We start from the raw sequence: 15451 nt of genomic DNA, 5'->3' as shown, positions 1-15451 counted from the left end.
AGTACTAATCAGAATCCATTATTGGAATTTCTGACTCAAATGAACAGTGCAGGGAAGCTTCCTGCCCCATGAATAGCGAATTCTGTTGTCTTTGTGTACCTTTCTGTTTCCTGAAGCCTAATTTTTATCTAATAATAATCATTTTATGTAAATGACATTGCTCTCTGCTAATTGGTAGGTAATTTGAAGTTTATATCACTAATGGGTAGGATTATATTTCATGTTTTTCTTTGGTAGAAGTGGTTATCTATACACATTGATCTGTTTCCTTATATGGGAGTATAACGTATATGGAAGTAGTATTATATGACCAAAACAGAAACGTCACATGTCATAGCAAGTTTCATCTTTCAACAAGTAATTACTGAATCTTTTTATTGCGCTTCATGTTACCTGGTCAGTGTGAGAGGTAATGAAGTAATAAAAGACATAGGGAAAAAAGGAAAAACACTCTAAAGTAGAACCCTGATCAGTAATGGTGTAAGTGTGTTTATCCCATGTCTCTACAGATCTGCAGTTATATGTACATTCTGACATTGATTTTAAAGTCTCCTCTTTTAGTTTATAGGATCTCGAACAAAGGCACTCAATACAATTTGTTAGTAGAGAAAACCTGATGAATGAGTGATGATGTGGGGGAAATTTTGGTATTTCTGGCTAAAGAATGAGATTTTGATATTTATTTGATCTACGAGTAAAGTAAAAGCATATAAATTCTGACAATTTATCAGAACTCTTGCACACCATGTACTAAGTGCTTTGCACTGTTCTGAGTACTTTACAAATATCAACTCATTTAATATTCATAACAATCCTGTGAAGTAAGTACATTATCGTTCCTATTTTACAAATGGAGAAATTAAGGCACAGAGAGGCTAAGTAATATGCTCCACGTCACTTAGCTAATAAGTAGCTGAGTCAGGATTTGAACCCAGAGCCTATGCTATGCTGTCTGTTTATCTACTGTGGATAGCCTAATATCAAATTAAACTTGCAAATCAATACAGTTTCATTGTTTTAAAAAATATTTTATGGTAACCCAACTGAACTTTTTAAAAAAAATTTTAATGTTTATTTATTTTTGAGAGAGAGAGAGACAGAGTACGAGCGGAGGAGGGGCAGAGAGAGAGGGAGACAGAGAATCTGAAGCAGGCTCCAGGCTCTAAGCTGTCAGCACAGAGCCTGACGTGGGGCTCAAACCCACAAACCATGAGATGATGACCTGAGCAGAAAGAAGTCAGACATTTAAAACTTACTGAGCCACCCAGGCGCCCCCAACTGAACTTCTCAATAAAGTCTTTTTTTTTTTTTTAAATTTTTTTTTTCAACGTTTTTTATTTATTTTTGGGACAGAGAGAGACAGAGCATGAACGGGGGAGGGGCAGAGAGAGAGGGAGACACAGAATTGGAAACAGGCTCCAGGCTCCGAGCCGTCAGCCCAGAGCCCGACGCGGGGCTCGAACTCACGGACCGCGAGATCGTGACCTGGCTGAAGGCGGACGCTTAACCGACTGCGCCACCCAGGCGCCCCAATAAAGTCTTAATAAAAGCCTCAGTGAGCTCCTAAAAAAGTTGTTTGAGTTAATAGCATCATTTGTTGATAAGGATTTTATTTTTTATGGCTTAAATTATCTCCTGTAATATTTCTCTTTTATAAGTTGCTAAGAGATCAAATGAGATAATATTTGAAATGCCCATTACATTATTATCTTTCAACAAATGTTAATGTCTTCCACTTTAAAATAAAGTGGGCGCAAAGGTAAGTTTTAGTGACTGGGAAATTTTAAGGAGATATGTAGTTCTCCTCAACAGTCAGAAGATGTCAGTGTTAGGACACTGCAAAAAATGGAATGTCAACAGTTTTTTTCCTAAGATGTAAAAAAAAATATATAAACCCTGAGATAGTTTCTAAGTCAAAACCATTATTCAGAATTGCCAGGATTTTCTTGATTCAAACATCATTGATAGCTATGAGGTGTCTTTATTTAAAAAAACAAAATTTCTTTTAATCACCCATCTCCCAGGAATCAAAAGGGTTATTCATAGGATACAGCACTGAACTTAATCTGGGTTTATAGTTCATTCAACATTAAAATGCACTACTCTGGAGATTCACAGCAAAATATCGCCAGGCTCACTCAGTGATGGCCCCTTTAGCTTTTCTGTGTTAAGAAACATACAGAGCTTTTGTTGCCACTTTATCCTAAGACACATAAATGGCTGAGCCACAAGGTTTCTTTATGTTCCATGGTAAATTATTAATGGTGTTGTTATTCAGTATATTTATTGAAAGCGTTTGTGTGAATGTTTGTTGTATGTGGATCTCTCCAGTTACTGCTTCCTAGTTGCCAAGACTGAATTTGGGTAGTAAGGTTTTTCAGGTAAGCCCCTGAAAGTAAGTAAAAAATGTTTCAACATATTAGCCAGATTATGTGAACAAGAAGATAAATTGGGTCAGATTATATGAGTAAGTAAATCACTACAGCAGAGAGATACTGACTAACCCTTCTAGGCTCCCAGGCCATTCTTGTGTAGATTACTAGTCTACTAAATCAAATTTAGTGTCCTTATTGCCAAAATAAAGTCACTGCATTTTTCAAAGTAAAGGTATTTCAGGAAATATATTACCTTATTAAAAATCATTTCCAGGGGCGCCTGGGTGGCTCAGTCGGTTAAGCGTCCGACTTCGGCTCAGGTCATGATCTCACGGTTCGTGGGTTCGAGCCCCGCGTCGGGCTCTGTGCTGACAGCTCAGAGCCTGGAGCCTGTTTCAGATTCTGTGTCTCCTTCTCTCTGTGACCCTCCCCCGTTCATGCTCTGTCTCTCTCTGTCTCAAAAATAAATAAACATTAAAAAAAAATTAAAAAAAAAAATCATTTCCAAAAAGGCAAATGTATTTTACACTTTACAGAAACGTGTTAATCTTTTTAATGAGATATACAACAAAATATGAACATCTGATTTTTTGATAAATTACATTAATATAAATTAGTAGCTTTAATTTCTTCTAAGAATGATAACACATGAATTTCTAAATGCATTTGATGATTGATTTCTAAACAAAGAAGTTATAATGCATTACAGTAACTGTAACATATCAGTTTTAAGGATGATTTGATTTATCGAAATGCCATACATATTTGTCTTCAAAGGTATCTTACTACTGTTGCGATAAAACATTACAGTGACCCTTAAAATACCTATCTGATTGCATAAATATAGTATAATGTTTGAATTTAAAGGCTAACGCCAAGGAAAATATTTTTGTATATTTTCTATGATCATGGTTAATTTTATACCGGGATGGGGAAGCCAGTTGGGTTTGTGAAATAACCTGATTTGTTCCGAGTTCGAGTTCGTGCACTAGTTACTGTCTCTCCTGTGAAATTAACTTAAATTTCAAAAGTGAATCGACCTTTTTGTTTCTCTGGTTTGTAAACAGGTCTTTATTACATTATTTGAATTTAGATATAGTAAGCTTCAGTTATTCAGACTAATTGAGGGCAGCTGCGTTGATTCAGTACAAGTTGGACTTCTAGAATATTTTCAAATCTGTATATATATTAGGTTTGGGGTTTTAGGACCTTCAGATCTGTGCAGTAATGCAAACTAAGTAGTACCTTTCTGTGTTTTCATTTGTAATGAAAGGTTTTCATTAGAAGTATAGTTGAGTAGTAGGTGATATTATTACTATCTGTGTTCTTGACTTCATCATCCTCTGTTTCTTTCCTTTATCAATTATTCACTTCTCTACATCCTTTCTATCTCTTTACTTTCCATCTTATAAATGTGCTTAGACCTCTACAGTTATCCCTAATTCCCCTTGCAGCTGTTGCCTTATCTTTTTTATTTTAGGGCCAGACTTTCTTGACTCTCTAGTATCAATAACAGAAAGCTTGGACATTTTAAGAATTTTTTTATTTAAACTAATTTTTTAATGTTTACTTATTTATTTTGAGGGGGAGAGAGAGAGAGAGAGAGAGAGAGAGAGAGAGAGAGAATCCCAAGCAGGCTCTGTGCTGTCAGTGCAGAGCCTGACATGGGGCTCGATCTCATGAACCATGAGATCACGACCTGAGTCGAAATCAAGAGTCAGACACTTAACCGACTGAGCTACCCAGACACCCCAAGTTTGGACTTTTAAAAAATGTCAGGCGCCAGGCTTCCCTACTTCTCTAAGTCTTACTACCTTCCACAATTCACTCTTCTCAAGTAGCCATACTGCTACTCTTTGTTTTCTGCACAGACTGAGCTTTTTTATTCCTCTGTGCTTTCCTTCTTCTGAGAATGCCCACTAGCCCTTTTTATTCCTGGCAAACCTTTGCTAATCACTCAGGATTTAGAGATGGAAGTATAGCATAGGGGTTAATATCCTTGGCTTGTCAAATCAAACCACTTTAGTTCCAGTATTTAACTTGGAGATCAGCTAACCGTGTGACTTTGACAAATTACCTAACCTTGCTAAGCTTAATTTTTTTCTATCCTCAAATGACTCGAATAGTGTCTTCCTTTACAGGATTATTTTCACTAATGAATTACTTAATAATATAAAGTGCTTATTAGAAAAGCACTTGCCACAGAGTATACAGTTAATAAAAACTAGCTTATTATTCACTCAAATGTCATTCTTTTGTTTTAGTTTTTGTTTTTGCAGGAGTCATCTTCTATCGGGTGTTCATTCTCAATTAAAATATGAAAGGTTGCAGCAAATTATCAGGGGTGCCTGGCAAAGAAGGTCGTGGTCAGTCAGGAAGGCAGGAATCCATACTGGGCCTTCTTCAGTGGTACTTGTGTAGCTGCTTATGTTTGAGTGTCCTTGTATGAACGGCAGTAGTTGAAAAGCATGTAAGATGCCAGCGACATAGAAACCCCCACGATGCGCCCTTTCTTCGCATTGACATACTTGTGGTACTGGTAGTAACCTCTTTGAAACCCTCCCAACAGTGCCTTTAGGGGTGAGATCCTGCATCAGTATTCAGCTTGGCAGCGGCTCCGTTTTGACATCCATGCGTTTCTTCCCCGTCATTGCTATGACTGACACCATCTTCAGGTCCTGGGGTCTGCTGTGCAAATGTCACCCTTTTGTTAAAGTAGAATAGGACCAAGAATACATGCTGCCAGTGAGCATTGAGCCTAGAGATGGCAGATAGGTCTGTTCGCACATGCCGGCTGCCTTCAGGGGCCGTCTCTGGAACATCGGGTTGCAAACATATTGAGACTATGTCTGAGGTCAGCTTGAAAAAGCACCCTGGTAGGTTAGTGGTGGTTGTCATAAATCACTGGAGAGACAGTGGAGGAACTTGGGTCTCGTATTTGTAATCCGTAATAGTGCTCGTTCACCAATCTGTGGTTGAGCTATCAGGTAGGTTATCTCGTTTCCCAAGAGTTAGGGAATTAAAGCTGCGTAAGTAAGGGGTGCCATTAAATAAAACTTGGGAGTGCCAGGCAAAGAAATTTGCAAGTCGGTTTTCCAATAGGAGAGTCCTGGGTTGCAAGTGGTATTTCGAGTGTTTAAAAAAAAATTTTTTTTTAATGTTTATTTGAGAGAGAGAGAGAGAGAGTGAGTGAGAGAGTGTGAGCAGGGTCGGGGCAGGAAGAGAGGGAGGACACAGAATCCGAAGCAGGCTCCAGGCTCCAAGTTGTCAGCACAGAGCCGGACGCCGGGCTCAAACCCACAAACTGCGAGATCATGACCTGAGCCGAAGTCGGACACCTAACTGACTGAGCCACCCAGGCGCCCCAATATTTCACGTGTTGTAATCTGCCACCGATTTACGAGATTATTTGTGGTGAGGAGGACTTAGAAATAAGAACACTAGCGGTTGTCATACTGCATTTCTTCAATTCTTGATTGTAAAAACAAGCACCTTTTCACATAGCATTTTTTATTTTAAGCATATTACCTTTGCGCCTCAGTATAAGATGCAGATAATAGTATTTACTTGAGGGTGGTTACGATGATTAAATGGGATGATACATGTAAACACACTTCTTTCAGTACTTGGGCTATAGGAAGCAGTAATATTAGCATTAGCTATTATTGCTACTACTGTTATTGTATAGTCAATATAAACACCTAGTGTGGTATTTTTTCTTACCTGAAATCAGTAGGCTTCTTAGCAATAGGTTGCATTTTTGGTGAAATTACAGACAAAGTGTGAGATAATGGGGGCCCAGGATAAATTGGTAGTTGTAAGAATTCAAATGTTTATTTATTTTTGAGAGAGAGAGAGAGAGAGAGAGAGAACAAGTGGGGGAGGAGCAGAGAAAGAGGGAGACATGGAATCTGAAGCAGGCTCCAGGCTCTGAGCTGTTAACACAGAGCCCAACGTGGGGCTCAAACCCACAAACCGTGAGATCATGACCAGAACCAAAGTCGCACACTTGACTGCGACTTGACTTGACTTGACTTGACTTGACTGAGCCACCCAGGCACCCTGGTAGTTGCAAGAGTTCAGAAGAAGTAAGTCTGAGAGAGATTATGGAAAGAATTGACAATGATGTCTTGGATATGGTGGGTTAAGAAAAAGGGAGAACTGGGGCGCCTGGATGGCTCAGTCAGCTGAGTTTCTGACTTCGGCTCAGGTCATGATCTCACAGTTTGTGGATTCGAGCCCCGCGTCGGGCTCTGGCCTGATGGCTCAGAGCCTGGAGCCTGCTTCCGATTCTGTGTCTCCCTCTCTCTCTGCCCCTCCCCCGTTCATGCTCTGTCTCTCTCTGTCTCAAAAATAAATAAAAAAACGTTAAAAAAATTTAAAAAAAAAAAAGAAAAAGGGAGAACTTAAGACAACCATCAGATAGCAAACTGAATGGATGGGAAATGGATCGGCTCAGGAAAGAAACGTTACTAGATATATAGAACAATGCCTTGCACATAGAAAGCACTGTATGTTAGCTATTAGTAAGTGCCAAGGACTATTTAAGTGCTTGTATATCTAAACTTGGTATCAGATAATTTAACAAAAGTATCAGAGAATTCAATAAGATATGAATAAACCTCACATAGCATTTACTAGTAGAGAATTCGTATGTTCAAAGAAAAGTAAAGTATATGTTTTAAATTTTTTTCAGTATAAATCATCAAGGAAGAGTTCAAGTGGCAATGAAAACGATGAGGTGAGAAAAGAGGGTAAAGCAATTCTTTAAAATGTTTACTTTTCATATGTAGTTGGTTCAATGAAAGTAAAATGTAATACGTCTGTCAGTTTGTTAGTGATTTAATGCGTGGGTTTTTTCCAATAATACAAACAGAGCATCATCATGCAGTTATTGATTTAATTATGTAATTTCCATGTATCTTTTACCTCGAACGGAATTTCTGATAGTTCAGTTCTTTCTTTTTAATGTTTATTTATTTTTGAGAGCGAGACAAGTGTGAGAGCAGGGGAGGGGCAGAGAGAGAGAGAGGGAGACACAGAGTCAGAAGCAGGTTCCAGGCTCTGAGCCGTCAGCACAGAGCCCGACACAGAGCTCGAACCCATGAACCACAAGATCATGACCTGAGCTGAAGTCAGACGCTTAACTGACTGAGCCACCCAGGCGCCCCATCTAATAGTTCGGTTTTAGAATTTTATTAACATTTACCTTTTACATTTTCTCATCTTTTGTCTCCCTAAACCAACCTTGTGGTCAGTTGAGATTCTTTTGGAATTTGTTAATCTTTTTCTGCAAATTCTGTGTACTATTTTAACATTTGAAATTAGATTTCTATGGTTTGTGCCTTATTGTAAATTTTTCTACCTCACCATTTTAAGTTATGCAGCAACCTAGCATTTTTGGAATGACACAGTGTCATCTCCATAAATACTTCAGCTTTGGGTATTTTTGGTTGAAGGGATTGGTATTAATTTGGTGTTGAGTACTTGGCAGGGCTTCTGAATACTTCAATTTTAAGAAATGGGACCACACAGAAAATGTTTGCTGAACCCTGAGCTAGACGCTCAGCTTGGCTATTGTCCCTGTCCCTTTATATTTTATATCCACTCTGGTCCTGCCTACCTCAATACCTAATCACTTAGCAAGACCTACTTTTTCTTTTTGGTACTGAAATGTTTTGAATACATTCCCCACCTGCACTTCTGCTATTTCTGCCCTGGCCCAGGCCCTTAACAGTTTCTGCCTGTACCACCACAATAGCGTCCTTGCTCTCATCCCTTTCTCCAGTCCATTTTCCTCCCTGCGGCCACAGTGACTGCTCCAAAGAACACAGAAATGGGAGCAGGTTCTCTCCTTGCTTAGAAACCTTCAATGCGTCCCCGTCACTTAGAAGGTAAATTCTAGGGCCTTCCTGATCAAGCCCCTGTTTACCACACCAGCCTCTGCTCATGATGTGTCCTGCTTTCTCTCGCTTTCGTTGTGCCGTCCAGCAGTATGAACTGCTCACGGGTTTTCTGCCTCATCCTTTCATTTTTGCTCCCGTGCCTTCGTCCTTGTTCTCTCGTCTTGGAATGTTGTTCCCTTCCTTCTGTTTCTGGTAAACACCTACTCAGTTTTTTACTTTCCCAGGAAATTTGCCTTTCTCCACCACCCCTACCATTTCCCCAAGTGCCCCTCATCTGCGTCTCATCATATGCCGGGCCAGGGTGTCCTCGTACTGAGAAGGTTGTATTGCCTGTACAAATGAATCTATTTTCCCCCTAGACTGAGAGATCCTTGAGTGGATGATATTTTACTAAGTTTTAATATTCCCACTGTGTAGCACAGCGTCTGACATACAGTAGGTAGTCGGTAATCTTCTGTTGAAGGAAATGATGATGTCCTATGGTATGCATATTCAAGGTTAAATGTTAAGATTTTTCAATTTGGTTGCTAGTGGTCATTAAAAAAACATGGACCATTTAATATTAGTTTAGGCAGGTAAATCTTTTGTATTTATTTCTAAGCCTATAGTAGATACACGTAATTTTCCAGGTAAATGTTCTTATTTGAGGTGATGCAATTTTTGCTTGCCTCCACGTACTTCTCTCAGATTGTCGCGTATTGTTGGCATTTTGAATTAATCCTAATATATGGATCTCTTGTAAGAAATATAGAAAGATTTTCCTCATTTGTGTTACTTAAAGGACATAAATTCACAGGAATATTTGATATGACTAGATAGTGCTTCTGATACCTTAAAGTGCTTATGATTTTATTGATCTAGATTCTGGTTCAGTGGGTCTAGGGTTGGCCTGAGATTCTGCATATCTAACAGGCTCCCAGAGGGTGCTGATGCTGTTGGTTCACCGACCACACTTTGAGTGGCAAGGTGGTAGATGGTATTTTCTAGATTCTTCCTTTAGCAGTGGATCAGAAGCAATTTTCAGTTTTTCTTTTATATGTCTAAATCATCATTTGTATTTTAATTTCATCTTTCATCTTTTTATTTTTATATTTTAGCAAGACAGTGATAATGCTTATATGTCACCACAATCTCCAGTATCATCTGAGGTACAAGTTCTGTTTTTATATGTGTTTACATAGGTTTCTTCCTTGTCTCTTCTCTGTAACCTCATCTTTCTTTTTTTTTTTTTTTTGAAACAATACAATTTATTCACTCATATTAAAAAATCCACAGTAGGTTAATTTGTACAAACCTAGTCTGTAAAAAAATTCTGAGGACACCATCTTTTGTACAAATGTTCATAATAATAATTGGAAAATGCCTGTAGAGCACAGAAAAGACTTCCCTTTATAAAATTCTGTGTTTTAGAATTCGTCTATATTTTGAAATGAGAAGAGCAACTTTACAATTTTAAATTTGAAAGAAGTACTTCAGCATTGTGCAATGACCTTTGGTTTTTCTCATAACCACTTAGGTCTGAAAGCAATGCAACAGAAACTTCCTTTTTCCACGAGAAACATCCCTGCGGTGGGTTGTTCCTATCGACAGGAGGGTACACATTTCCTGGCATCTTAGACCTAAGGGCGAGCCTGGGGAAGGAGGGGTGGATGAAAGGTGGAGTTTGTGAGATCTTACCCAAATACTCTAGTGGTTTGAATGATGTAGTGACACCTATTGCTTTACAACAAGAGATAAACGAACAATTCTAAACAGTATCTTTGCCACTTCAGATGACCTTATTTAGTATTATAAAAGTGTGTTGGCATTGGTAAATAAATGATTATGTATTCATTTGGTGAATTCGGAACTCTGTCTAAATGTTTGGGTCATCCATATTCACCATATAACTTTGGTTAATTACAAAGGTAGTGTTTCATTTTATATAGGTGGTGTTAGTTTTTTTAAAAAGCCCGGATCATTTGTCTATTGTTTTGGGTGAGTTGCATTATAAAACTTTTAAATGGACTTGGATGTTAGTTTTATAAACACATCTCTAAATTATTTGTATGGCAGGTAAAATGGTTTGCGTTCTTTTATAAAGTAATTTAAGTTAGGGTATCGTAAAATTAGTCTTTGTCACATGCTTTTGTTAATCCTTTCTTTTACTTTCAGTTATAAAAATGTAAGCATATAAGTGACTAGTTGCCTGGTTGCTTTATGGTTTTATGATACGCTCATGGGGAGAGAGTATTAGTGCCAGTTTTCTCAGATAAATTATATTGCTTTTATAATACATTTTGCTTGCATTTGGATAAATGAAATTTGGGGGAATTCATAATACTTTTAACCAAAATAACGAACAAATTGTGAGGCCTGTGGATGGATAGGGTGATGAATACATGTGGTGGTGGCTCAGTTAACATTCAATGTGAACTGCATGTAACATACTAATCAGCAGAAGATTCAGAGAATCACCGAAATTCTGATAACTTCCATTTCATCTGTAAAACAAAATGGTAAAAACATTTAGTATATTGCTATACTATTTATTTTCATTTTCGTTTTTTAAAAAATGTTAAGGAGGCTCCATGCACAACGTAGGGCTTGAACTCATGACCCCGAGATCAAGAGTTGCATGCTCTTCCGACTGGGCCAGCCAGGCGCCCCTAGTTATAGTACTCTACTTTTAACAAAGTGCTTGCCTGTACACCTGAACCTAGAGCAGCCCCATGAGCTGAGTATTATCCTCATAATTTTATAGCTGAGGAGACTGGTAACCTTTGCCAAAGATCCCAGTCAGTAAATGGTAGGGAAGCGACTGAGGCCCTTGCAGTTGTTCCACGTGTCAGGTAAGCTACTGCTAAAATTGTTTTCTTACAGCTGTACAATTTCCAGAGTGCTTTCTTTTAGTTATCTCGGTTAATCTTCACAACAGTCTTCCATTTTAAATGTGAAGAAATAGTCACAGAGAAATTAAATGTTTTGCTAAGCTTTCTAACTCCAAGCTCAGACGTTAAAAACATGCCACAGTTCTTTCCATAGCATACCTCTGTGTGAAATGCACTTGGAAACAATGAACCTTAAAATAGAAGAGATGATAATTTGTCATCTGTTGGTATCACCTGCCACTCCCTATTACTGTGAACGTGTAGATTTGCCTCAGATTATCTATTCAAAGTCAAGTCCGTAGTAGACACTTAGTAAATGTTGCTAATTTCACTTATTTCTTCATTGAAGCTTACTTCATTTTTTTCGGAGGCTTTAATCTGGTTCTTCATTCAGAAAATACCTATTTATTTTATGTAATTCAATAATTTGTAATTTTCCTTAAACTACGAGAGAGAAGTATTTAAAAGCTTATGCAGGCAGATCAATTAGCAAATATTTGTAGGTCTTTTAAAAGTGAAATGTATCGATTTGAATTGAAATGCAGTTTACCTTTCTGTGCTCCACTAATCATGGAAAAAACCCAAATACTTCTAAAATTGAAACGGATACAAATAACTACCTTGGTTATTTGGAAAGAGAAGTGGTTTTATTTATTTATTTTCTTTCTTTCTTTCTTTTTTTTGTTTTTTTTAGGAGTATGATAGAACTGATGGTTTTTCACATGGTCCTTTTGGCTTGAAGCCTAGATCAGGTAAATATATGTTCTGCAAATAAAATTTGTTGGTTATGTATGAAACTAGAGCTTTCCTTCTTAAATGGGATTGATTCCGTAGTTTTAAGTACACATAGATTCTTTCCCCTCTCCTAAAAGTAATTTTCTCTTAACCTTATTTGTCTTTCCAATTCCCATCCCCCATTTCTTTCTTCCTCTCTACCTTCAAGCTCCTGAAACCTCAGCTTTTTGCCTTAGATATACTGCAGTCTTATTTCTACTCTACTGTGACTGCTCTTAGAATGACCACTCTGCCAGCAGACCAAACACTGTTTGAAATTCTAGCACTCCATTATATTGTGGTTTTAAAAAGGGATCTTTTCGCATTTGGCAAGCCCAAAAGAAAATGGATCCATGTTACTTGGCAAGGTATTGAATTATAGTTTTTATTCCTGAATAACTGTATTGACCTTCAAGAATAATTTCCTTTTTCTTTAAAGATAATAACGGCTGATGTATGTTCAATAACAATTTTTAACCTGGAGCATAAGTTTCTAATAACATGTGTTTAAGTAAGAACATGTATGGGTGGTAGAAATTGTTACACTTGTCTTCCCTGTTGCTTTCAGTTATGCACATGAGTAGATTTCGATGATATTCTACAAAAAGTATTTAGAAGGTATTGAGTGATGGTGTTTTTTGTAGTTTTGTACTGATTCTTTTTCATCATGCCTCTTTCCCCACTGCTGGTTGCTTCTTCCTGTTAGCCTTGTGATAAGCTAGGAAATGTCTGTTTTTATAGCTTTTAGCCGCTCATCTCGTCAGGAATATGGGGCAGCAGATCCAGGATTTACAATGAGAAGAAAGATGGAACATCTCCGGGAAGAACGAGAGCAAATACGACAACTTCGCAACGTAAGCGAGATTGACCTTACAGATTTGCTTTGCAGAAATGAGTTTAACTTGGAAAATGAGCAAGCTAGATGCATTTTATTTGCAAAGCTTTTTAAAATTTTGGATTCTATAATGGTTACTGATACAAATATATAGCATTTATATTTAGATAGAATATCTGTGATTTATACCCACTTCTTTATAGAATCTCGAATCCAGGTTAAAAGTCATTTTGCCTGATGACATTGGAGCCGCACTGATGGATGGGGTTGTTCTTTGCCATTTAGCCAATCATATAAGGCCACGCTCTGTAGCTAGTATTCACGTGCCGTCACCAGCAGTGGTAAGTTTCTTCAGTAATTCTCTAAAGGAAGATAGAGCTTCTCAAAACTGTCTTTAAATAATACACGTCAGTAAATGTAATTTTTAGTTTTGATTAATTTTTGTATAAATGTGCCTGAAAAATACCTTTTTCCCCTTACTTCACAGCCTAAACTGAGCATGGCAAAATGTCGAAGAAATGTAGAAAATTTTCTTGATGCATGTAAAAAGTTGGGTGTCTCACAGGTAACTGTTCTTTTTCTAACAAAATGATCATTTAAATATTAACTTATTATGTGCATACCAGGGTTCTTCTTCACAATAGGAACAAATAATGCTTTCTGGACATGAAAATGAATACGTTCTCTTGGTACCTTTTACCGAGTTCCAGCTTTAACTGTAGCAGCTGTCTAATGAATGTTTTAAAGCTGCTTTTAAAGTCATTTATAAAATAGCTACATATATGGAAAAATGCAGTAATCATACATATCATTGAGAAAACATAACTTAGTGGCTATATTAAAAGTTGATTGTGATGCAGTTGCTGCTTTCATTTCTCCTGCTGAAACACATTTGGACTGCTTTGTAAATCCATGGGTAGACTCTCATGAGAAGATTTGCATTCAGGGTGAACAGCGTTTTAAACTTCAGAATGTCGAATTCTACATATTAGTAACATATCATGACAATTTCTCATGGGACGAACTTTGTCTGAAATTTGTAGAATTTGGCTTATGTTTCAGGTGATAATTGCAGTACTATAAAATTAGCAGTTAAAGTAGTATTGTAAATGTATAATGAAAACAAATAATTAAAATATTACTTTTTTAGAAAACATCATAGGCCCAACATCAAGATGATCAGGTGTTGAAAGGACATGGTGTTGTTAGCAGATCACAGTATAGTTGTGATACTTTTCCCTTTTATTTTATTTATTTAGTTTTTTAAATATAATTTGTTGTCAAATTTGCTGACATCCTTTTATTTTTAAAAATTCATTTTTATCGAGATGTAATTGATCCATAACATTAAGTTTGGTGTGCAGGGTGTTGATTTGATACATTTATATATTGAGTTGTGCTCATTTAGCTCTTTTTACCAGTGTCCTAATAATCTGGTCTACAGATTCCACTTTAATCTCTTTCCTCAAGTGAATAAATATAATTTATATAGAGAGAATCAGTTGAATTACCCTGTAATTTCGAAACTACATGCTGCTGTTCTCTAATTACATCTTTATGCTTGACATGATGTCTTAAAATTTTAATTCTTAAACATTTTTATGTTCGTTCTTCTTTGTACTCTTAATCTCTTATTGAGAAAACAGAAAAATTAGGAAGTTTTGTTTTCTTTTTTTTTTTTAATTTTTTTTTTTTTTAACATTTACTTATTTTTGAGACAGAGAGAGACAGAGCATGAACGGGGGAGGGTCAGAGAGAGGGAGACACAGAATCTGAAACAGGCTCCAGGCTCTGAGCGGTCAGCACAGAGCCCAACGCGGGGCTCGAACCCATGGACTGTGAGATCATGACCTGAGCCGAAGTCGGCCGCTTAACCGACTGAGCCACCCAGGCGCCCCAGGAAGTTTTGTTTTCTAGTTAGGATTACATTATATATATTTTTCTGTTTTATCATTTTTAAGAGTTTTTGGGGGGAGCATTCTCAATAAACATTTATCGAATGAATGCACATTTTACAGATGAGTAAACTGAGGCACAGGGAGGTTAGAGAACTTGTCCAAGGTCTCATCTTTAGTGCACAGTGGGGCCAAGCTATGAACGCAGGTGATCTAACTTTAGAACATATCCTCAATCTTGGATACTCTCTATTTGTGTGCTTTTATATGAAAGAAAAGACATTGCAACATATTCCAGATACCTTCTTGGTACAGTAGGCAAGAAGCATCAATTAGGAAGGTCTTAACGGAAACTATTCTACTTAGCATAGTCTAATACTCTCTTTCTAGCTTGTTTTAGGAAAGGGTTAGTAACCCACCCATGCTACCACAAGAGGGACTTATGGAAGGACCAGTTATCAACTCCCATTTTCAAAACTTCCCAGCTACTGGTATTGGGGAAAGAGTTTTATCATTAGCTTCTTGTTTTCCCTTGACTTAGAAATTGTAATATAGAGTCCGTTTCTTCATTTAGTGTCTTTTATTTCATTTTAATGTACTTTTGTATTTTTTTTAGAGAGAGGGTGCAAGTGAGCTAGGGGCAGAGAGAGGGAGAGAGAATCCCATGAGGGGCAGAGAGAGAGAGGGAGAGAGAGAGAGAGAGAGAGAAGTGAGCCTCACCCAAAGTTGGGCTCAAGCTCATCCGATGTGAGACTCTAATTCACGAACCATGAGATCATGACCTGAGCCGAAGTCA

At 37.4% G+C, this 15451-nt stretch overlaps 1 protein-coding gene and 1 non-coding gene across 4 annotated transcripts in view; both read left to right on the top strand.

Moving 5' to 3' along the window:
- LRCH2 (leucine rich repeats and calponin homology domain containing 2) overlaps nt 1-15451 on the top strand; it is a 101351-nt gene that overhangs the window by 70849 nt on the left and 15051 nt on the right. For 2 of the 3 annotated variants that reach the window (XM_058712503.1, XM_058712500.1), the window contains 6 exons: nt 7072-7116; nt 9379-9429; nt 11846-11903; nt 12667-12779; nt 12964-13101; nt 13248-13325. In XM_058712503.1, the coding sequence (XP_058568486.1) occupies nt 7072-7116; nt 9379-9429; nt 11846-11903; nt 12667-12779; nt 12964-13101; nt 13248-13325 (483 nt within the window). The remainder of the gene's footprint in view (nt 1-7071; nt 7117-9378; nt 9430-11845; nt 11904-12666; nt 12780-12963; nt 13102-13247; nt 13326-15451) is intronic. The other variant, XM_058712502.1, reaches the window with a different exon arrangement.
- LOC131503335 (small nucleolar RNA SNORA35) lies at nt 9755-9883 on the top strand. Its single transcript, XR_009257425.1, has one exon. It is a non-coding gene; the product is annotated as a small nucleolar RNA SNORA35 (small nucleolar RNA).

Source organism: Neofelis nebulosa, chromosome X, assembly GCF_028018385.1.
Source record: "Neofelis nebulosa isolate mNeoNeb1 chromosome X, mNeoNeb1.pri, whole genome shotgun sequence".
In the NCBI taxonomy this organism is placed as follows: Eukaryota; Metazoa; Chordata; class Mammalia; order Carnivora; family Felidae; genus Neofelis; species Neofelis nebulosa.
Note: the sequence above shows the minus strand (reverse complement) of the source record. Positions and strands in the feature narration are given on the sequence as shown.